We start from the raw sequence: 22,162 nt of genomic DNA, 5'->3' as shown, positions 1-22,162 counted from the left end.
GGGATTAATTATCATAGCATCAAACAAACAAACAAAAATTATCATAGCATCTATACGGCTGTGGGGATTTAAAAATACGCATCGCGGCGAGGACTCCAAAAAGTTGGCTACCATGGTAGTTCATGGGAGGTGGAGGAAAGTAGGAATCCAGATTGGAAACAACCGAATCTCTTTTAAAAAAAAGAGAGACAGAAAAGTCGAGGTTTTATTTTATAAAATATTAGGATTTAAGGGGCCTACGAAGAGGCAAACTTGTTTTTGTCCAGCCTGAATTCTACTATTTCACGGGCCCACGGTACCTAGTGAAACCTTTGCTATCTGGCTCGCAAGACACAAGCAGGGGAAGCCTTCCGTGTGCTTCAATAAAACAGTTTTCTATTTTAAAGCGATATATATATATATGTGTATGTATGTACGCGTGTTTTTGAAAAACCTCTGCTACCCAATAGCTCTAAAATAACAAAGCTCAGCGGCTGTGCTCCCGATTGTTGCAAAGGGAGGGCAATCTGGGGCGCGGGGATTAGGCTCCTTGGACTCCCGCTCTGGGCTGGGGAGCCTTCGGGCAAAGCCCTGGGGGCAGGACGAGGCTTTCTTTTTTTTTTTTTTTTTTTTTTTTTTAATCGATCCCGGAACCTTGGTGCGTGCGGGCGGGGCGGGCGGGCGGGGCGGGAGGGGGAGCGCGGGCGCGGCGCGGGGCGCGGGGCGCGGGCGCGGGGCGGGGCCTGGCCGCGGGGCGCGGCGCCGCTCGCCCATCCCCCGAGCGCGCGGCGGGGCGTCCGGCCGGCGGCCGCGGAGGATGCGGAGGGGCGGCGGCGCGGGCGCGACCCAGCCGGGGCGGCGGGGCGGGCGCCGCCCGAGGGGGTAGGGCGCGCGCGGGGGCGCGCCGGGCCGGGGAGGCGCGCTCCGGCCGCGCTCGCTCCGCGCCGCCCGCGCCGCTCGCTCGCTCGCTCGCTCCTCTCTCGCCGTCTCGCTCGCTCCCTCCTCCCTCGGCAGCCGCGGCGGCAGGCCGGAGAAGGCGGCGGCGGCGGCGGCGGCGGCTCGGGAGCAGACATGGCGGCGGACCTGAACCTGGAGTGGATCTGCTCCCTGCCCCGCTCCTGGACGTACGGGATCACCCGGGGCGGCCGCGTCTTCTTCATCAAGTAAAGAGCCGGGGTCGGCGCGAGGGGCCGGGGGGCGCGGGCGGCCGGCGGGCGGGCGGGGCCGAGGGAGCCGGTGCGAGCCGCTGCAGCCCGGCCGGCTCCCCCGGCTCCCCCGGCGCCCCCGCTCACGCGCCGTCCCTGCCGGTTCTCTCCTCCCCGCAGCGAGGAGGCGAAGAGCACCACCTGGCTGCACCCCGTCACCGGCGAGGCCGTGGTGACCGGACACCGGCGGCAGAGCGCAGGTAACGCGGAGCTCGGGCCCGCGCGGGGGAGGCGGCGGAGCCCCGGCCGCCCCCGGCGACCTGCCCCGGCTCCTGCCCCGGCGCGCAGCCCTGGGGCGAGGCGGGCGGGGGCGGCCGCAGGTGGGGGCCGCGGGACCCGTCCCGAGTCCGAGCGCCTCCCCGGGCGCCGGCCCTGGTCGCGCCTTGCAGACGGCGCCCTCCCGGCCCTCCCCGCCCTCCGCCCCGGCGCCCCCTCTCCCGGGAAGTCTGGGCTCCGAGTCCCCCCCGCAGCCACCCCGAATGCCCCCCGCTCCCCGACACGCCGCCCCCGGGCCTCACCCCTTTCGGCCTTCGGGAAGTCCTTTCCCACTCCCGCCCTTGCAGCCCGGGACCCTGGCACCCACCCGGCGGCCGGAATAATGGTCTCCACATCCTCTTCCCCGCTCCCGGACAGCTGCCTCCAGTGGTGCGGCTGCCTCCTCCTCCTCCTCCTCCTCCTCCTCCTCCTCCTCCTCCTAGGTGGGACTTGTGGGTAGGTGACTGATGGAGGAGGAGGAGGAGAGGACTTTGGGGGGGGGGGGGTGCTGCGATCCTCTGTGTGACCCTGACTGGTTCGGGCAACGCCTGGCGCTTTCCCTGCGGCCGCCCGAGCAGCACCGGAGCCGGAGGAGGCACTTGCAGCTGCAGCTGCTGGACGGCGAGATTCAAAGTCCCCGGCAGCAGCTCGGAGGTTGCACAGAACCGCCAGGAGGCGGGGGGGGGGTGCTGGGGGTGTCGCGCGTGGGGCCGTTTGTGCCCTGATCGCAGGGCAGGGGGTCGGCGGGGAAGCAGACCTCTCTCCGGGGCCTTTGCAGGCTCGTTTCGAATACCGAAAAGGAGTTGAGCTGGGGAGAAAAGGTGGAGCGTGGCTTCAGGGCCGGTCTGGCTTTCTTTTGTCGTTCTTTGTTTACATTCGTGGAACTTGTTTGTCTTTGAAATGGAACATGTGTTCGCTCCCTGGCCTGCCTCTCTGTTTCTGGTGATTGGAAGGGCTGGAGAACTGTGTGGGTCCAAGGGGCGGATGCCCTCTGGGACACTTTCTCTCCAACTCGGAGATTCCGAGTGTCTTCGTACAGTTGCCAGGGTCTCGAACAAGCCTGCCTTCCCTATTAGATTCTGGAGTTCAGTGAAGTGACTAATATCCAAATTTGCAAAGAGGTGGAGGAGGAAAGGGAAAAGCTGGTGTAAGCAAGCATGATGAGGTTACATTTTTAAGGCATTTCTGACTAATACACTGTCATGTTTCTTAACTCCCCACCGCAGTCTTCGACTTCAATACACCTATTTCAGTGGTTTTTGCATATACATTTCAACTCTCATGGCCTCTTGCCTTATAGATGACAAATTTATTTCACAAAAGACAGTACGGTGTTGAAATTACTTAGCCTAATCATCTTGTGGAATTATTTCACACTTATTTTGGTGATATGTAATATGAATTTGTATCCTGTTTACCTCCACAGATTTGATAACATTCATACTATAGGAAAATTTTATTCTCGTAATATGATTTCACATTAATTTCCAAGACCTGGTCACGATTTTTTTTTTTTTTTTTTTTTTTGGTTTACTTAGCTTTGACTTTGTGGTTTTGTACACACATCATTGGTTTGCATTTCAGAGAGGTGTTATGGTTAACTTCAAGCCACTTGCCACCTGTAATGTGTAACACATAAAATGATGTGTAACACATCATTCACCTGCATTGTTCCCAGATTTATTACTTGAAACTTCATGTCTGTAAAAGTCAAGTCTATAGAAATACAGGTTGAGTATGTAATGTCAGTTTTTTCTCCCTAATTAAGTACTTATAGGAAGTCCTTTCTCATCAGTGACACACTTCCTGAATAGATTCGTTTATGCAGCTGAAAGGTATGGTCTTAATAGACAGTATACCTAAAAAGAAGCAGGTGTTGCTTTTTATGCAGTTTTTGTTTGTTTCTGGATGCCATTGGGTAGTTCTTTTCACTCTGATTGTTAAAGTATATGATCATGTAAGATAATCTCTGATATTGTTCATACTTTTCTGGTGGCTTTAAATTTAATAGCCATTTTCCCAAAAATGATATTTTGTTTGACTATGAGTTTTGTTACCAGTTCAACTTTTTTTTTTTTTAGAAACTTAATAAATGAAAATAGCTGATCATGAAAATGAGTAATTAAAATGGATTGAAACCTATTTTGCTATCCCATTGAAATACTGCTAACTGTGAAATGTATGTTTTTTAGATTTGCCTACTGGCTGGGAAGAAGCATATACTTTTGAAGGTGCAAGATACTATATAAAGTGAGTTTTTTACTTATGATTTTTTTCCTTGGTAATTTGAATGTTGTAATTAATCATCAGTTGAATAGTTGTATCTCTAGATATGATCATGATTTTTTAAGGTCTATAATATTGACTTTATTCTTTATGTAGTGTTGTAATTCTGAGAGGAAAGACGACACTCATAATTTTATTTGCCTGGACGCTCATTCATTTGGAAATTAGATTATTTATGCCCACAGTTATACTTTTGGTGCTTCTCTATATGTATTCTTGGGTGATAGAGCATTATAGTATTTTGTCTTTAGCATGCTACCACGTTATTTTTTTTTTTCTTTTAAAGTGAATTCTGTTCGAATTCTGTTCATGTGTATTTTGTCCAGAAGAAAAAGTGACGTGAAGCTAGGTGACAGTTGGATGAACAATGACAGAGCTGAAAGTAAAAACAAAGAAACACTAATTATTTCACAAATGTCTTTTGGAGCATTGTAATTTGCTTAGTTTATTTAAATATATCTAGGTCTTTAAAATACAACTATTTTGTGGTTCTTTGTGATTGAATAAAAGCCTTTCACTAGAGCTTACAAAAAAGAGATGACCAGTCTTGATTTTTAATTCTATATAACGTTGAACTAATTTCTATTCAATGTTCATTTTTATTTTTTTAAGATTGTTTTTATTTATTCATGAGAGACAGAGAGAGAGAGAGAGACAGGCAGAGAGACAGAGGGAGAAGCAGGCTCCATGCAGGGAGCCTGACGTGGGACTCGATCCCTGGTCTCCAGGATCACGCCCTGGGCTGAAGGTGGCGCTAAACCGCTGAGCCACCGGGGCTGTCCTCAACGTTCATTTGGTAGTACTTGGAGACAAATACAATACTTGTTGTCAACAGTGTGTAGGAAACTTGTTTTACCCATCGAGGGGAAAATAAAGGTGGTTTTCATCTTTGTTTTAAATTAGAAACTACTTACTTAAGAGCTTTTTTTTTGTTGTTTTGAAATTTTCTGATTAATTTTAAGGAACTGAGGCTTGGAAGAGAACACTTAAATACAAGATTTGGTTTAGATGTCAATAATTTATTAATTGATAACATACCTAGCTAAAGTCACCTTTATTTCATCGGGCCCTGTAAGGTATTTTACTAAGTGTTATTTTTAAGATCACACCATAATTCCATTAAATTATAATTACTTGGATGGTTTTAAAATTTTTCAGAATGATATTTATGTAAAATGTCAGGGGATATTTATAGGTATTAGGAATGCTTCCATTTGGATGTAGAAATAGAGAAGGCAGAAGTAAGATCCAGGAATGGAGTATTTTATGATGTAGCTCTTCTCTGGGTATCTTTCAGTTACATCTTTTATTTGGAGTTTGTGCTGTACATTATTAGATGACCTAAAAAATAAAGGTATAAGTAAAGTGCGGAGTCACCAAGTCTTTTCCTGGTGGCTATTTTCATCCTGTATTAACGTGAATTTGTATTGCCATGTAAAGGGATGCTTCATTTTTTTGGATTTGGTATTGATATCTCTGAAAGAAGTTTTTTTTCAGTAGGGTTCATTTATTTTTATCTGCTATAGTTTTACTGTACATGAAGCTTAGCTAATCTTACAAAATAGGAGTAACACTGTAATTCTCAATAATATTTTAATTCCTGTGAATGTGTACATTCTTAGATGAGCGTTTATATGATAGTACAAAATGTTATTCTGTGTGGGCTGAAAATGTTTTATTTCAGAACTGAGCTGTTAGGCTGAATTTTCTTTTGTTCCACTAGCCATTTTGATGAGATTTTCTTTTATGTTGACTTAAACAAATTAGATTCTTCTTTGAGTGTCATGCCCAAGTAAGTTTCTCAGGAAAACGAAGGCAGTGTTAAGAAGGCTGTAATAATTTTATTTTAATTCTGGAGACATTTTTAAACTACTGGGTTTTAATCATGTGGTTTTACTAGACAACCAATAATTGTCTGAAAGTAGTCATAATTTATATTATGAAAATTATTTGTTCTAAAATGGAGCATGTTATAGAAATGTCACTCATTAAACTTCTTTGAAGTAAAATGATCATTGACAAATATGTGACGTGCTAAATGTTAGGTGCTACTACTTTTCCTTTCTGGATGTTTCAGACTAATTTCTTTTAAGATTAGTTAAATCACTAACAAAGTCCATAATTTCCTAGAAATTTTTTGCTTATTGTATATGAGCAATTAGGGATGCTTTGTGATTCTCATATGACAAGGGCACTACTTTTATTATCTTAAACTTTGTATTTTACCAAGTGCTTTCACATACATTGTCATGTCTGAATCTCATTTTCATGGAAGTAGTCAGAAGAATTATTATTTCCATTGTCATACCGCATAATAAAACAACAGGAACATGCCTTTGGAACTTATAGGCTGCAAAGACAGTAATATGAGAAACAGCAGGAACATAAACTATATTTAGAGTGTCCAGAGAAGAAAGGATAGGAGTGTGAAGTCGGAAAGTGATTAATGTTGGTGGATGTATTTCTCATTGTTGGTTCTTTCTTAGATGAAGAAAGGAGGTTATTGATCAGATTATAAGAAAGGATGTAATATAGTGAACAGGGTGGGTTTTGTTCTCATGGGAAGAGGGAAGATAGGTCAATAAAAGACATGTTAGCCCTCCTGCTGTTCCTAATCTGGTGTTCCTTGGAGTCTCCCTTAGCAAGAAGAAAGACCTGAAGAACTTGAGTTGTTTACACTTTTGTTCATAAGGTACATTTAATTCTCAGATTATTTCTTTTCTGAACAAATGGTGGTTGTTCAAAATGGCGCATTGCCAGAAAGAATTTATTTTTGGATAGTACTTTGGTGTTGACTATTGCGTCTCTGGGGGTAAGGGAAAAGAAAGAGGATTGGAGTGGGGACGTCAGAAGAGTTGCGCTGTTTCTTAACCTTCTTAAGACTGTGGAACTCAGTCTTCTTGCCTTTAAATTAGGCTGGCTGGAAATGGCAACTTCTGAATTCCCTTTTAAAATTTCTTTGGATTTTATAATATTTTGGGAATTTGTAATAGTCTACAAAATGATGAACTCTGGGGCCAAGAAGACATGATGTGGGAAATACGGAAAGCTACTTAGCTTTCCTATCATGCCAACTATTTTAAACTTTGCATAGTTAACCACAGATGAGTGTGAAATGTGTAATGCCAGAGTTGTGTGTGCCTTCTTTTTGTTGCTGCGTTTTGTGTGTTGTATAGATACCTTCCTTGGGGAGCTGCTTGGAAACGGTTAATAGTGCTAATGTCAACAAAGGATCTGATCAGAGTTAAGAGTTGTATAGATTTGTTTTGTTTCGTTTTGTTTTGGGGAGAGTTGTATAGATTTGAATTGGATAATCAGTTTACTTTATATAATTTTTGAAATCAGTTCTTTAGTAAAAGTTTACAGTTAGGTAAAAGAATATATAATACAGAGAATGTATTTTACTTTAAATACATTTGTTCAAAAAATTAATATTTTAAAATGATCATAGGGATCCGTGGGTGGCTCAGCGGTTTGGCGCCTGCCTGTGGCCCAGGGCGCGATCCCAGAGTCCCGGGATCGAGTCCCACGTCGGGCTCCTGGCATGGAGCCCGCTTCTCCCTCTGCCTGTATCTCTGCCTCTCTCTCCTCTATGACTATCATGAATAAATAAAAAAAATAAAATGATCATAATAATAAATTTTTTTCTGAGCATATTTTTTCTATATACCTTAAGCTAGCCAGCTTCAAAATTATCACCCGTATGTATAAAAATACATATATAAAGTGTTTGAATTTGATTATTGAATTTCCATATTACTTTTTAACAGTTAATTCATGTTATTTATCTTTAGGAAGAATGCAGAAATTATCAGTGAATTTTATAATTTATGAAATGTAGCTTTAAATATCCAAATAACTTAGTTTATGAAGTACAGAAGATCATCTTAATATATTTGAAAGTTATAAAGCTTTCTGCTTACTCTTTGAAAATACTGCTTAATGACTCTAATGATGGGTCATGGTAGCTTAAAATGGATGTGTCATTGACTCTTCCTTTGTGCTTCAAAGCTTTAAGATGGTTAACTTAAAATGCCATGTAAATCTTAAAACAATGCTCTCTGAACAGTGAGAAACTTTGTTCTGATTATTTAAAGGTCATTGTCTTATGCAGCAGTATTGGGAATCAAAAAAAGTCTTCACGGGATAATAAATGTAGAATGTAAATTTTGTGAGGTTATATTTTCATATTGCTTTTTTTCTTGACTTAAAATTTTAAGTTCTAAAAATTGAACTTTTTCTTAGATATGCAAATAGAGCAGTGTTTGATTTTTGATTAATGAAGTTTCATTTCAGTATCTGCAATAGCTGGATCTAATGTGTGCTTAGAATTTCAAACTAACCTGCAGTGAGGGAATTCTGGTTTGACGTAGCCATTTAAAGTTGCAAGTGAGGAAAAAAAATATTTCTTCTAGATTATCACAATTTGAACCATGAGCAAAGATAGGGAATGTAACATAACTGCCATCAAGCATCTTAGAATATATTACTACGTATTTGATATTTAAAATTTTGGGGTACGTTAATACTATATTCTAATTGGATATAGCAATATAAGGCTTCAGAACAATTCATGGACCTTATATTTCTTTTTTATATTCATAAGAGTTTCAGACTATAATATATGATTCTTAGGTGTGTGAAGCAGTTTATACTAATTCATTAGGTACAACACAACTATGAATTATGGTTTCAACCTTTAAGGAATCTGTAACACGAGAAAACTGGCAGTGTGTTAAAAGAGGGAGATGGTAGGGGAAACATGGACTTACTTAGTACTAGGTCCTTTAGCATAGCATTAATGAAAGTGGGTTGCCTGGGACTACAGGTATCATTTCATAGGAACAGGTTAGGTTAGTGGGCCAGCCTACAAATAAAAACTTGTTTAACCCCCTAAAAATCTTGTGACTAGTATTGTATTAACAGGGTCTTACTATTTGGTCATTCATTTACAGCCATTCAGGAGTACTTAGTAAATGATGGGTACCCTTTAGGTGCTTTGCAGTACAATGGGGAGACTCTGCCTTCCTGGAGTCTGTACTCTAGTAATAGAAACAGATGTGAACACAAAAAATGAGACAAACGTAATTTAAAAATAGTATCTTCTTAAAGGAAATGTAGAGTGTTCTGTGACAGATTAAGAAAGTTTCGATGAAGAATTGCATTTAGTTTCAAGATTGGGAAGCTGGGACTTCCAGTTTTAGTGAATTTTATCGTGGAATCCCACTGTCTTTCTTTTCAGCCAGGACCAGGCCTGTTTAGTGTCTCTTTGTGGTTTAATGTGTAGCATCCAGTCAGTCTCTAAAAAAAGTGGTGTTGATGACAATGATGTTGGCTTCTAGTCTTTGAAGGAGTTAATTGGGACAGAGTGTAAGAGGCTTTCACGCAACTCAGGTTGTTGCATTTTGAGAACTTTTTGCATTTCTCAATTTTTTTCCCCCTTAAGGTGGTAGACCTTTAGTTTTTCTTATTCTCAAAGCTCTTGTATGTATTTAGGAAGGAGCAAAAGTGAGGAGTAGAAAAATACTAAAAATATAAAATATAGAATATAAAATATAAAAAAAAAAAGGAATGAGAGTTGGAGGTCCTGGAGACTGGCCAGATGTAAACATCCCTGTAGAGGCACCTTTATCTTTATATGAAAAATAAAAGATTTAGCATTTGTTAATGCATGCACCTCTCCTGTGACCTTTTTAATTTAATTTTCTATAATAAGTGTAAGTTGGGGTTAAATGTGAAAAGTTAGCATGTATATATGTGTATGTGTATATGGGAGTTAAGGGGCACTTGGGTGGCTTAGTTGATTAAGGACCTGCCTTTGGCTCAAGCCCCACATTAGGCTCCCAGCTCAGTAGGGTGTCTGCTTCTCCCTCCCCCTCCAGTCTTTTCCCTGCTCATTCTCTCTCTTTCTCTCAAATAAATAAGAAATGATATGATACGATACTTTGATACTTTGTCAGATGGTATCCTGAAAAAGCCAAGGAGGAAGAGGCAAATTAAGCTGGGTGGTCCTGCAAGGCTTGAAGGAAGATGTGGGAATTGGGCTAGACTTGAGAATGTAGTTGGAATTCTGATGGGTATTGATATAAATGACTGGTTGGATAAATTCATGGAGGTGGGAATGTGTATAATATGTGTGATGACTAGTGAGAACTACCATGCTGGTGAGTAATGTTAACACAGAAAATGCTAGGATACTGTTTGGAGCTGCATTGTGCCTGGCTTTCGAATGTCAGGCTGAGATTTTTATTTTCTAGTTTGCCATGGCAGATACATTTTGGTATAGCAGTAATAGTGCAAAGTGAAACTTTTAAGAGAGAGATTTTAATAAGGCAGGGTGAGTTAGAAAGGGGGAAACCTGGAATCAAGGAGACTAGTTCTGGATCTCTTGCTATAATAATCTGAGAGTTCGTTGCTTGTACCAAGTTGCTAGTAGCAGGAATGGAAAGGAAGGAGGTCATTGATCAAAGATATTAAAGAGAGGTTGACAAGCTTTAGGAGTCTTGCTGAGCTAGGAGGTTGACAGAGAAAGAGGTCAAAAGCTTTTCAAAGCCTTTGTGTCTGAGTGGCTATAACAATGACTGGTACCCTTGACCAGCATAAGGGAGTTGGTGGTGTGGGGAAGCTCTAGATGGAAGCGTTAATCATGAGTTGGTCTTTGAGGTGGTTGAGAGGACAAAGCATTTTAGGTAGCTAAAATTGGTCTTTCCCGGCCAGCCCCGGTGGCTCAGCGGTTTAGCGCCGCCTTCAGCCCAGGGCATGATCCTGGAGACCCAGGATTGAGTCCCATGTCAGGCTACCTGCATGGAGCCTGCTTCTCCCCTCTCTGCCTGTGTCTCTGCCCCTCTCTCTCTCTCTCTCTCTCTCTCTACCTCATGAGTAAAGAAATAAAATCTTTTAAATTAATTAATTGATTGATTGATTGATTAATTAATTAAATTGGTCAAATAAATAAATAAATAATAAAATTGGTCTTTCCAAAGGAAAGACATCATCATCTTCTGTTTCTTCCTCACAAACAAGAAACATAACCTGTTCTCCCTGAAAAGTCTAATCTCAAGTACCTAGTTGACTAGACTATACATGTATATACATCTGAGCTGGAAATACTGTATTCATTCATCCAGTTACTCATTCAGCAAATACTTATTGGGTATTTACTGTATGCCAGGTGCTGTTGGCTTTGTAAAGGACAGACATGGGCCTTGCACATCAGGAGCATACTGTTATTTTGTAAAAGAGACCATAATAAAATAATCACATGTACATAGTCGTAGACTGTGATAAACTTTGTGAAGTATGCATCATTCTTTGACTAGATATATTGAGTGGACTTGGACCAATATGGGGGTTCCTGGAAGAGGACTTTCTCATAAACATGAGAAATAAGGCTGCCTGCAAAAGTTCAATGGTGAAATTCCCAGAGTGGATCAGAGCAAAGCAGCACAAAATCATCTGAAAAATGAAGAATAAATAGCATCTTGGGCTTGAGACTGGACCATAGCCTGAGTGAAAGTTTTGCCATATCTAAAAACTTGGGGTGGGATTGGTATGATATGGAAATTGAGTGAAAGAAGAAAAACTGCAGGAGGAAGTTACCCTCCACCAAATAATAGAGGGCAAGGTTTCACCACCTGGTTTTGATCATTATTTTAGTCCCAGTGGCAAAGTCTTCCAATCACTTGTTCATGGGTATATTCTTCCTTCTGATTCTCTTCAACACATTTTGAATTCCTAAATGTGCCTTAGTGACTAAGATCTGTCACTAAACAAAATAGACCAGAAAACTATCTTTCTGGGGAGTGGAATGGGGGTGGGGTACAATATCAAAATAAGCCTTAGTAATAAGTAGATTTTATAGTATGTAATAATATGCAAATGATGTAAGAAAAAATAGAGCAGGGCATGTTGTATTGGGAGAGGAATGATAAGGAATGAGTATGGGAAGAAGGGAGTTGAAATCAGAGAAGTTAACAAGTTGGAATGTTTGGGGGTCTCATTGGTTGGTTTGATTGGCTGTTACTTAGGGAAATAGGGTGCCACTGCAGATCTGAATAGAGATCTATTCACATGATCCAGCTTCACCCTTTGAAAGAGTCACTAACTGCTGTGTTATGAGGAGATTTTGGAGAGCTAACAGATCCCTTCCAGAGTAAGTTCTGGTCCCCGTTAGATTCTCTCCTTATATTTTTCCTTCTTGGTATTTAACAAGATTATGATTAAATATTGAATTGTATAATTACCATGTTTTTTTTTTTTAAGCTGCCAGTGATTATCAGTTATCATTGATTTAATAGCAGTTTTTCAGGAAGGAAAAGAGAGTGCCATAACCATATTAAATAAACTTCCATTCTTATCAGAAACAGTATATTTAAAAAGTATGTGTTAGAAAAAAAAAAGTACGTGTTAGAATCGAGGCAACACTTATTTAATACCTGTTTGTTCACACTCTGTGTGGTAGGTAAGCTTCATGAAAAGCACTCTTGTTCATTGCTGTATTTTTAGTCCCTTGGCCTAAGCCTTTCTCATAGTAGTTCCTCAATAAATATTTGTTGATTGAATAAACTTTGATGATGACAGTCAACTTGATTCCATGCTCTTCAGAAATCTTATAATATGCCTCCTTGTGAAATTTAGAATTCTCTCCATATGACATTTATCTATCCCAACATGAATTAATAAATCATCTGTTTCTTGAGTTTGGTTTATGTGATTTTTTTGTGAGACAGAAAGGATCTATTTTGAGGCCTGCTTGTTGACCTAATCCGTGATGAAGCCCAGATAATGTAGGGACTTAAGAGGCTTCTTTGAAAGCAGCTGAAATCTAGATCTTGCCATTAACCGTAGCTTTTCCATTTAAAAACTTTCACACTTCAGGCCTGGCTCGTGTGGCTTCTAAAGAGGAAGGGAGATCTTGAAGTCTATGCTGTTGTGACTTGCATGAGTAAAGTAAATGTAGACCAAATCTTTAATATACTGACATCAGTGGATCCTATAGAAACCTGAGACACATAGAAAGTAGTCCTCGTGAGGTACAGATGATAGAAGTTTAGGAGTCAGTTGGGGAACTCCTTGGCCACTTAGGAGTAGCCTCTGAGCTATTCGGAAATTATTCTCTGAAGTGGCCAGTAATTTCAGAAGCACCCAACTCTTCGAAGTTGTAATAATCTTTGTTGCCTGCATCCGGCATATAATAGACAATTAATTGTTTGAAATGAAGAGCTATTATAGATTGTAAAAAAAGCAACTCTTTACCCAAATCTAATCATCCCAGGACATTTTTCTGCTTCTCACTTGTCACCCAGTCAGGATTCTTATTGTTGCAAATGTCAGTGACCCAAAACCAGTAGTATAAGCAAAAGCAGTCTGTTTTCCACTTTAATTCCAGGACTGATACAAATGAATTCTTTAAGGCTCTTACCTTTTGTCACTATAGAAGGCTTCTTTCCACTTAATTAGAAAAATTATGCCTCAGCCCCAAATTACACTCTTGTAGTTGTTTAACCCAAAAAGTAAGGTTTCTTCTCTATTCCCAAATAAAAAAAAATCTTGGACAGAACTTTGGCCATCTTGGATCACATGCCCATTTGCTCAAGTAAAGACTGGCCCTCCGGTCTTCAGTAATTTTCTGTCCTTGGCTGCAGCCAAAATTACTATTGGCAAGCCTTCCAGAAACCATGTGATTAGAGAGAAAGTCCAATTCACCATAGGAAACCAGAGTGTGAAAGACTACAAGATCAGAGGGCTGCTGCTCCTCCCTTTAATATAGTGCAAAGTGCTCAGAGCTGGGAAAGATGGTGGGCCTGAGCATCTGCAGAATTCCAAGAAATGATAGTATCATCATCAAAGAAGCTTTCTGCCGTACCTTGCAGAGGGAGTAGTTGAGAAGGTAATAAGCAGGATGGGTCAGGCCTAGACCTAAGAGAATGGAGTGGATGTGTTGAATTCTGAAGAAGAAACAAAAACCAAGCGTACTGGCTATTGTGGGCAAAGGAGATTGAGGAAAAATCACCTAGTCCTGTCGTGCCTAGAGAATTTCTATTAATGTTTCAGTATATATTCTTAATTGTATGTACATATTGGAGGGGTCTTATTGCTAATACTGTGCTGAATACTATTCATTAGTTATATTGTGTGTCTCCATTTTATTCATTAGAAGATTCTTTAGTGACTTTGATGTTTTATGTGAATGTATAATTGTTTAATCACTTCTCTATCTTTAGATGGCTATGCTGTTTCTTTTTGCTGTGAGAAAAATCCTGTGTAACATTCTAATATTCCTGTCAATTTCTTAGATTCGGAATTATTGAGAAAGGGTGTTATCTTTTTAAAAGGTTCAGTACCTTAACATTTTGCCAAGTAGCTCTCTAGAAGATTTGTACATATTTATGTTCTCTCCTGCAGTATATGAGAGTGTATGAAAGTGCCCCCATTTCTCCATTACCTACAGTAATGGAGAAAACTCTTGATTGGACAGATGAAATTTGAAGGTAACTGATAGAAAATCTACATGACTGTCGTTAGTTACGCGGGTGATTTAGAACAGGGATTAGTCTTCCATTTATTTTCACTACATAACCAACTATCCCAAAATCTTAGTGGCTTCAAACAATAAAGATTTAGAGTTTTCTCTCCTTTCTTTGGATTGACTGGGTTTAGCTATGCCAGTCTTCTGATCTTGGTGTTATAACTGAGGTTACTCATGCAGATACATTGAGCTGGAATTTGGCTGTGCCTAGAATATCCAGTGTCTCTCTCCTCATGGCCTCTCATCACATAGTGGTTATCTAGAGTTTCTTTATAACATGGCAGCTGGCTTCTAAGGGGGAACATTCCAAGAGAGGACCCAAGCTGTAGTGCACAAGTATTTAAAAAAACCTTTGCTTACGTCATGCTCATGTCCTGTTGGTCAAAGCAAGTCACAAATCAAGACCAAAATCGAAAGTGGGAGAGGACTACACAAGCTTGTGAATACCAGTAAGTGTGGTCATTGCAGACCATTGATGTAATAGACTACCAGAGATGTAAAAAATTTACAACTAACATTGCAACTCTAATTGATTAGCAATAGCACTTTGGAGCACTGTATTCAGAAGAATTTAGAGACCAACTCCTGGATCAGTAGAAAAGCAAATTGTGATAAGCTAGTGATGTTTGTAAGGGGTAGATGAGGAGGTTGGTGTAGTGGTGTATTTACCCATCCTTTAATACCTGTAAATTTATATTATAAAGCTATAAATTGAAAAAATAAAAAACATTTCATGAGCTTGCATGTAAGCCCAAATACTTTGAAAACATTTGGGTACTTGAGTATATTGAGTCTTAAGCTTTTGTTCATCGTGGTTTCATTTTGACAATTAATATGGTTGGCGTGGTATAAGATATTAATAATAGCTAGCTAGCTAGCTAAATAGATGTCTCACCTATTTATGCATTTGTGTTTGTATGGGGGGAGATTTTAAGTGCCTGAGTTGTCAGTTTGACCTCTGTATCAACTTTCTTTATTCAAGCAGTGATTATGAGGGGCAGTATTTCCAAGTAGGCATTATAGCATTCCAATGGGGACTTAAAGGAAAATGAATGTTACTGCTCTGATACAACACTGCAAAGTCTCCTTTTATACTTTTCCCTCCCATCCCATACTGCACTTCCTTTTCTTTTCATTCATATGTGTGTATATACACAAAATTGAGATTGAATTTTAAAAATGAGGTTATACTATATGTACTTTTTATTTAATAAATATCTTACTCCTTTCACTTTAATAGGTATAAGTCAACACCGTTCTTTCAGTAACTACAAAATATGCTTTTGATTATTTGGCCATACTCCTTTTGTTGGACAATTAGGTTTTTAATTTTTTTTCTCAATTTCTAGAAGTCTGTAGTGAACATACTCCTACATAAAGTTTGTAGTCAGTCGCAAATATTTTTAGAAAATGTTTGTTAGATGTGGAATGGCTGGGTTAGGCCATATATGTACTTTAGCTTTTTGATAAATAGTAAAATCCTTCTTTATACCATAAATGGGCTCTAAAAAAATTCAAATTATTAAAATGCATATTTAAGATTTTAATTTTCATTAAAAAACTATTTTTCGGTAAGTCCGTGGATTCACACAAAAAATAGAAACGTGATAAAAAGTGACACATTGTGCAAAGCTGACTGCATATTGAATCAGAAAGGCCCAGGTATCAGTGCATTCCATTCCTGAATGCCTTTGGGAATTGGAATTGGACCTATGCTTCCAAATGAATGTTTTACTGTTTATGGTTTACAGTTAGTCCAGCTGTCTTCCAAAAAATCTTTACCATTTTACACGCACACCAGGCAGTGTATGGGATTATCCTCTCGTGTACTCTTGCCAGGATTTAGTATTAACAGATTTAATGTTTTGGCTAATCTAATGGACAAAAATGGTATCTTGTTTGAATTTGCATGTTCTTGGTTTTGGCTGTGCTTGGCATCTTTTTCTCTATTTGTTACCAGTTTGATTGTCTTCTGTAAATTGCCTCTTCCATATATTTTTTTCTCTTTTTCTGTTCTGTTATATATTTGTGTTTTTGTTGTCTGAGCCAGTTAGCTTAGTAGAGATCTCCAAACTATTTTGGTTGTGTACTCCTACAGGTAAAAAGTTTTTGGTTATACACCCCCATTATATGTGTCTTTACAAATTATGCATGTATTGCTGTCAGGTCATGTCTTACATATTAGTAAAGTTTATTTTTTCTTATCATGATTTAAAAATTAATGTACATAAGTGTGCTGAATATTTCCCACAACCCAATGGAAGTCTAGTGTGCATCCACCTAGAAAATCACAAGTTCAGAGCACAATATGGTTTAGGCCCTCTATCAGCCAGTTAGATTTGCCAAGAGAAATGTGCTTCTTTCTGTGACCACAGTGTATATGTAATTTGTAACTCTATGGGCACTGAGTATTCTAGTGAAGTAGAAAGTAGCTATGCATCACACCTTGGCTCTATTACTTCTATTAGCCATATTTGAGAAAATGTCTTTTTTTTTTTTTTTTGGTAAGATTTTATGTATTCATTTGACATAGAACCAGCAGGGGGACTGCAGACAAAAAGGGAGAATGGAGCAGGGAGCCTAACATGGGCTCCATCGCAGGACCCCAGGATCATGACCTGAGACAAAGGCAGACACTTAACCGACTGAGCCACCCAGGCACCCCTATTTGAGAAAATTTCTTAATCCTGTTATGTACCAATTTCTTCTTGTCTTGCCTTGTTATTTAGGCTTATGATATCATCAATTAATTTGTGTGAAGAAACTTTGAAAAACTGTAAAACAGGTATGAAATACATGGGTATTTTAAAAATTTTAATTCACATGGGTATTTGTTTTGCAAGTTCATAACATTGGGTAAAAAAAGAATACATTTCAGTGTTATTTATGCTGGGAAACAACTTAAGATGCATGACCTACTAATAGTGGTTCAGAAACATCATTTTTAGTCTTCATCCTGTGTAGATTTTAAACATCTCGATGGTAGGAACTTCACTGATACTTACTATTATGTGTAATAGTATTAGTGATGGTGTAGTATACATTTGATAATATATTTGGTTTTTAAAGTGTTGTTTTCTACGTAAGAAAGCCCTCTGATTTAGGAACTAGAAATAAGTTTATTTGTGAAATGCCTGGTGGCACTAAGATTTTCTTTAAAGAGTAAAGTGGCTACTGTCTAGGGCCACAGATAAAAAAAGGCAGGACCTAGTTTGAATATATTCTCCAGGGGAATGAAAAATTTAAGACACCATAACATTAGGGACTCTCACATAGGTGAGTGGAACTGAATTAAAAGGAGAGAATGCTAAACGCAGTGTATGATATAGTATGCCCAGGAGTGACTATGAGAAGGCAATTTTGAATGTAGATGTTGCTATTTTAAAAAAAAGATATTTTATGAATTTTTAAAAATGAATTTAGCTGTAGAATAAATTATCTGTAGAAAAGGGCAGATGAAGTATGGAGAAATAAAAGAATTGAAACCCTTGTCATTAATAAAAAGGAATTTTAAAAATGGGGACTGCAACCTGTGTAAATGTATAGGTTTGAAGTATTTAAAATGTATTAATATTCAGGCTCTGCAAAGGTACTGCTGGAAAATAGGCAGGCGCTCTCAGGCCCACACTGCTGGCTGGCACAGGCCAAGCCCATGACCAGGAGAGGCTGGAGTAGGCTGGGACTAGGAACTGTAGGCGGTGAGCCAAGCGAGGTCACATTCCTTTTGAACACTTTCCTTTCCCTCCCTCTTACTTGATTCTCAGAACAACCCCACAGGGTAGAAAGCAGGACAGGCCTAGTCCAGTTCAAATCCCTAAACCTTTTATGCTTACCCAGATGAATGGGGGGGGGGGGGGGGGAGGGGTGGATAGAATGTATACTTACTATATCTATTTTCCAAAACTGAGTTTTTTTATTAAACTCTTGGAGGAGGTAAGAGACAATAGACACACAAGAATTGAAATCCTACTGAACTTGGAAAAATAGATATGTTTCTCAGAAACTATTCACAGTGAGAAATTTCTGTATTTCAGAAAAGAATGATAAATGGACAAGGAAATCAACTATTATTTTGTTTTAGAGAGGACTCCCAGGTCATTTTGAACATTTACCTAATCAGATTTTTACAACATCAAGTCAGCCCCGCTATTCTAATATGAATGATTTTCAGTTCAGCTGCTATTCCTTTCTCAGTGGAGCTGCAAAAGAAAGTCTAAATGGAAAATAAGCAGTATTAATGGTAGGGGAAGCAAAGTCCTTCGATGGGGTTCTAAATCCTTTTTGTATATAACAGTTCCTGCCTGGTCTACTTTTAAAACTTCATTGCAGAAGACCCTGAAATTAAAATCTTTCAGTTTTTGGCTTCAGTTCCTCAAAAACATGAAAAGAGAGATAAAACAGATTATCTGAGTTGAAAATAGTTAATATTTAATCAATCTTTTGTATCAGTTACTGCTATATAACAATCTAAGAATTCAGTGACTTAAAACAGTAACTACATATTTTGCACACATCCATCTGTTGGCTTGGCAATTTACTAGCTTCTGTTGGGTTTACTCTTGTCTAAGATTAGCTGTGGGTCAGGTAGGAAATTTTGCTCATTTTGACTGGTCTAGGATCACCTTAATCTGGGATGGTGGGGATGACTGGGCTGTCTTTCACATGATCTCTCATCCTCCAGTAGGCTTGCCCAGGCTTGCCTTTGTGGTGAAGCAAGTTCCAGGTGAGCTAGCAGAGACTTCCAGGTTTCTTAAGGCCTGGGCACAGAACTGGGACAGTGTCACTTCCACTGCTTTTTGTTGGCCAAAGGAAGTACAAGTCCAGCTCAAATTCAAGGAGTGGAGAAACAGATTTCCATATATATATATTTTTAAAGATCTTCTTTATTTGAGAGAGAGAAAGCAAGAGGGAGGGGGAGAGAGAAACTGAAGCTTACTCCATGCTGAGCACAGAACCTGGCCAGGGGCTTGATCTCCAGGACCCTGAGATCATGACCTTAGTGGAAACCAAGAGTCAGACGCTTAATGGACTGAGCCACTTAGGTGCCCTGGACTTCGTCTTTTGAGGGAAGAATTGGAAACTCTAATTGCAAGAGTTGTGGATATGGGGGCGGGTGGGGTGGGGGTGGGGGATGGAGAATTGGAGTGTTTTTGTAATTCATTCAGCACACATGCCAAAAAAATTACTGAACCCAACTGAAATTTACATTCGTCAGTCTTAAATATGGGATTAGACTTGATCATGGTCACACCGCCGATCATGTACTCCTGAGTATATAGAAAATCAAATGGATGTGATATTATCTTTATTAAATTTGTTAGTTCCTAACTCCTGTAATTTATTTTTTCTTTTGATGATATGTTTAGTTGGTTTGATAGTCTCATTGGGACTGTGTCTAAGGTTCAGAATGAGCCCTGGTGCTTCTGTTGTGGAGGCTGGGGGTGGAGAAGATACATAGGTTTTGGTATGTCTCTGAGAAGTCTTTGAAATAGAAGACCTCCCCTATCCTGCCCACGTTTAAACCCATTGACCAGGCACTTGATGTCCTATTACCATGTTTTATTTTCCTCATGGCACATAACACTGGCTCAAGTTCTTGTTCATTTACTTTTTTGGTGGTTTGTCATCCCTGACTAGGGTGTAAGCTTCATAAGAGCAAGGACCTCCTCTGACCTGTTTACTACTGAATTCTCAGACCTTAAAATAGTGCCTTCATCTTCTCAGGAGATGCTCAGTAAATATTTGTTGAACAGTTATAATAAAATTTTTGTGATAAGAGTGTTGAAACCTCTGTCTCTCATACATTGTAGACACTCATTAAGTATTTATGCAATCTTAGGGGAGGCTCATGGGCAGTGGGAGCTCGGAGAAAATGAATAGTTGGAGCCACAATGGGTTTTTTCATGAATGCAATGAAAGGCAGATGAGCAGGAGAGTTTAGGGTATGATAAATTTGCTGAAATGTTTGTACTATTGGACTTTTAGGCTGGGAAGGAAGAAGGTGGAATTATCTCATGGATTGGAATAAAGATTCTCTTAAGACCAGAGAATTCAGAGGGAAAGTAGTTAAACACGCATGCTGGGAGATTGGGGGTTATGTTGATGCAGTGTGATCACTGAGGTAGTGATTTCAGATGTGCCATATTATGGGCCTGAATGGGCACGAATGAATGAGTCAGGTGATTGAAGGACCTTGTTAGTAGAAACTAACAGCTGCTCTTTGAGAGTGTGCAGCAGTACAGCTTATATCCTCAGGAGAAAGTCCTTAACAGCCAGGATATTGGGAACGCTTTGAGAAAAGGTTGAAGATATAGGAAAGCTTGCTTATTAGGGAGCACCACTTCCATAGGTAGTTTAGTTTACAAAATAAGTAGAGTGGAGGCTAGGTCAGCGATAGAAAGAACAAAGCCTTGTAGGGATAATGTTGGGTCAGGGGATCGATTGAGAAGGGAATAGAGATGGTATGAACCTAGGCATTAAGAGGCTTGATGGATTTAGTTTCAGTAGAGCCTTAGACAAAAGAGACCTTGGGACTAATGGACAAAGGCCATGATTCATTTGGCCAAGGCTGATGGTCAGCCCAGGAATTTCTGGCCTCTGCATGTGTGAAAGGTAGATGTATTTTGAACTCTTAGGGGCTTACATACTGAACAGACATACTCATTTAACAACTTTAGTCTTTTAGGTTTTTCAGAATATCTTAAGTATCTTTTTAAATGAGAAATATTTTTCAAATGTAAACTATTTTTAAATGTGAAATATTAATGATATATGCAATAATATGCCAACTAAATATACTAATTAAATCATTAGTGGACAATGAATTAATTTATGTAGTACTGTTTATCATGTACTAAAATTCAAAGATGAGATTTTCAAATTAGTATTGTTTGTTTTTTGGTCATAAAGTTTTTTGCACTGGTATTGGCAGAAGTAGATGTTTTAAATGTAAATATTTAATCTCTTCTTTTTGTTGCTAGTCACTTTGAGAGTTTAAATTGTGTGGTGAACCAGAACAAAATTTCATAATCTTTAAACCACAAAGTTACCTAATAGACAACAGAGTAGGAATAACAGCAGTGGAAGATTTTACAAATTCCTGGAACCACCTGGAAATAATTTTAGGAAAGGCAGTTGATTATAAGCTCAAATAAGGACTGTGTAACATGAAGAATAATTAATAGTAATTACTTTCTTGCCTTTAACCCTTTGGTCAGACTTGTTCCACTGAAAGGAACAAGGCAGGCTAAAGTCTGTGTAATTTAACTGTCTGTGCTTTTAGCTTGTTTTGTGCAATTAGCAATAGTCTAATCTCTGTGGGTCAGGATGCCTAAGTGGCTCAGCAGTTGAGCATCTGCCTTTGGCTCAGAGCATGATCCCAGGGTCCTAAGATTGAGTCCTGCACTGGGCTCCCCACAGGGAGCCTGCTTCCCCCTCTGCCTATGTCTCTGCCTCTCTTTCTCTAATGAATAAATAAATAAAATCTTTAATAAATGAACTCTGGGGATCCCTGGGTGGCGCAGCGGTTTAGCACCTGCCTTTGGCCCAGGGCACAATCCTGGAGACCCCGGATCGAATCTCACGTCAGGCTCCCGGTGCATGGAGCCTGCTTCTCCCTCTGCCTGTGTCTCTGCCTCTCTCTCTCTCTCTCTCTGTGTGACTATCATAAATAAATAAAAATTTTTAAGAAAATGAACTCTGTGGGTCAATTAATATTTGTTTTATTGCTACTTATATCTGGTGCTAAGAATTTTTAAGCCTTCTTTGAATATGTGTTTTATTTCATTACAAAAATTTAATACATATCAAATTAGTATTTGTCCAACAATACTCCTGTGATACCTTTAGCTATAGAGCATGTCTTGGACCTTTGAAGCCCCCTCTTATCCTTTTTCATCACTTATGTCTG

The 22,162-nt window shown here is 39.7% G+C and overlaps 1 protein-coding gene across 40 annotated transcripts in view; it reads left to right on the top strand.

The window, feature by feature from the left end:
• The first annotated feature begins 818 nt into the window (after window positions 1-818).
• Window positions 819-22,162, top strand: part of PLEKHA5 (pleckstrin homology domain containing A5) — a 241,574-nt gene continuing 220,230 nt past the window's right edge. For 23 of the 40 annotated variants that reach the window (XR_012002940.1, XR_012002942.1, XR_012002939.1 and 20 more), the window contains exons 1-3: window positions 866-1,142; window positions 1,305-1,384; window positions 3,632-3,689. Coding sequence is in view for 31 of the 40 variants with exons in the window: in XM_072765935.1 (XP_072622036.1) it covers window positions 1,051-1,142; window positions 1,305-1,384; window positions 3,632-3,689 (230 nt within the window). In the remaining 9 variants the exon portion in view is untranslated. Of the gene's footprint in view, window positions 1,143-1,304; window positions 1,385-1,883; window positions 2,094-3,631; window positions 3,690-13,595; window positions 13,615-22,162 lie in introns of those variants that run through there. The other 17 variants (XM_072765917.1, XM_072765892.1, XM_072765907.1 and 14 more) reach the window with 15 other exon arrangements.

This window comes from Vulpes vulpes, chromosome 8 (genome assembly GCF_048418805.1).
Source record: "Vulpes vulpes isolate BD-2025 chromosome 8, VulVul3, whole genome shotgun sequence".
NCBI classification, from domain to species: domain Eukaryota; kingdom Metazoa; phylum Chordata; class Mammalia; order Carnivora; family Canidae; genus Vulpes; species Vulpes vulpes.
The sequence above is the reverse complement of the archived record's forward strand: the minus strand, read 5'-3'. Positions and strand labels throughout refer to the sequence as shown.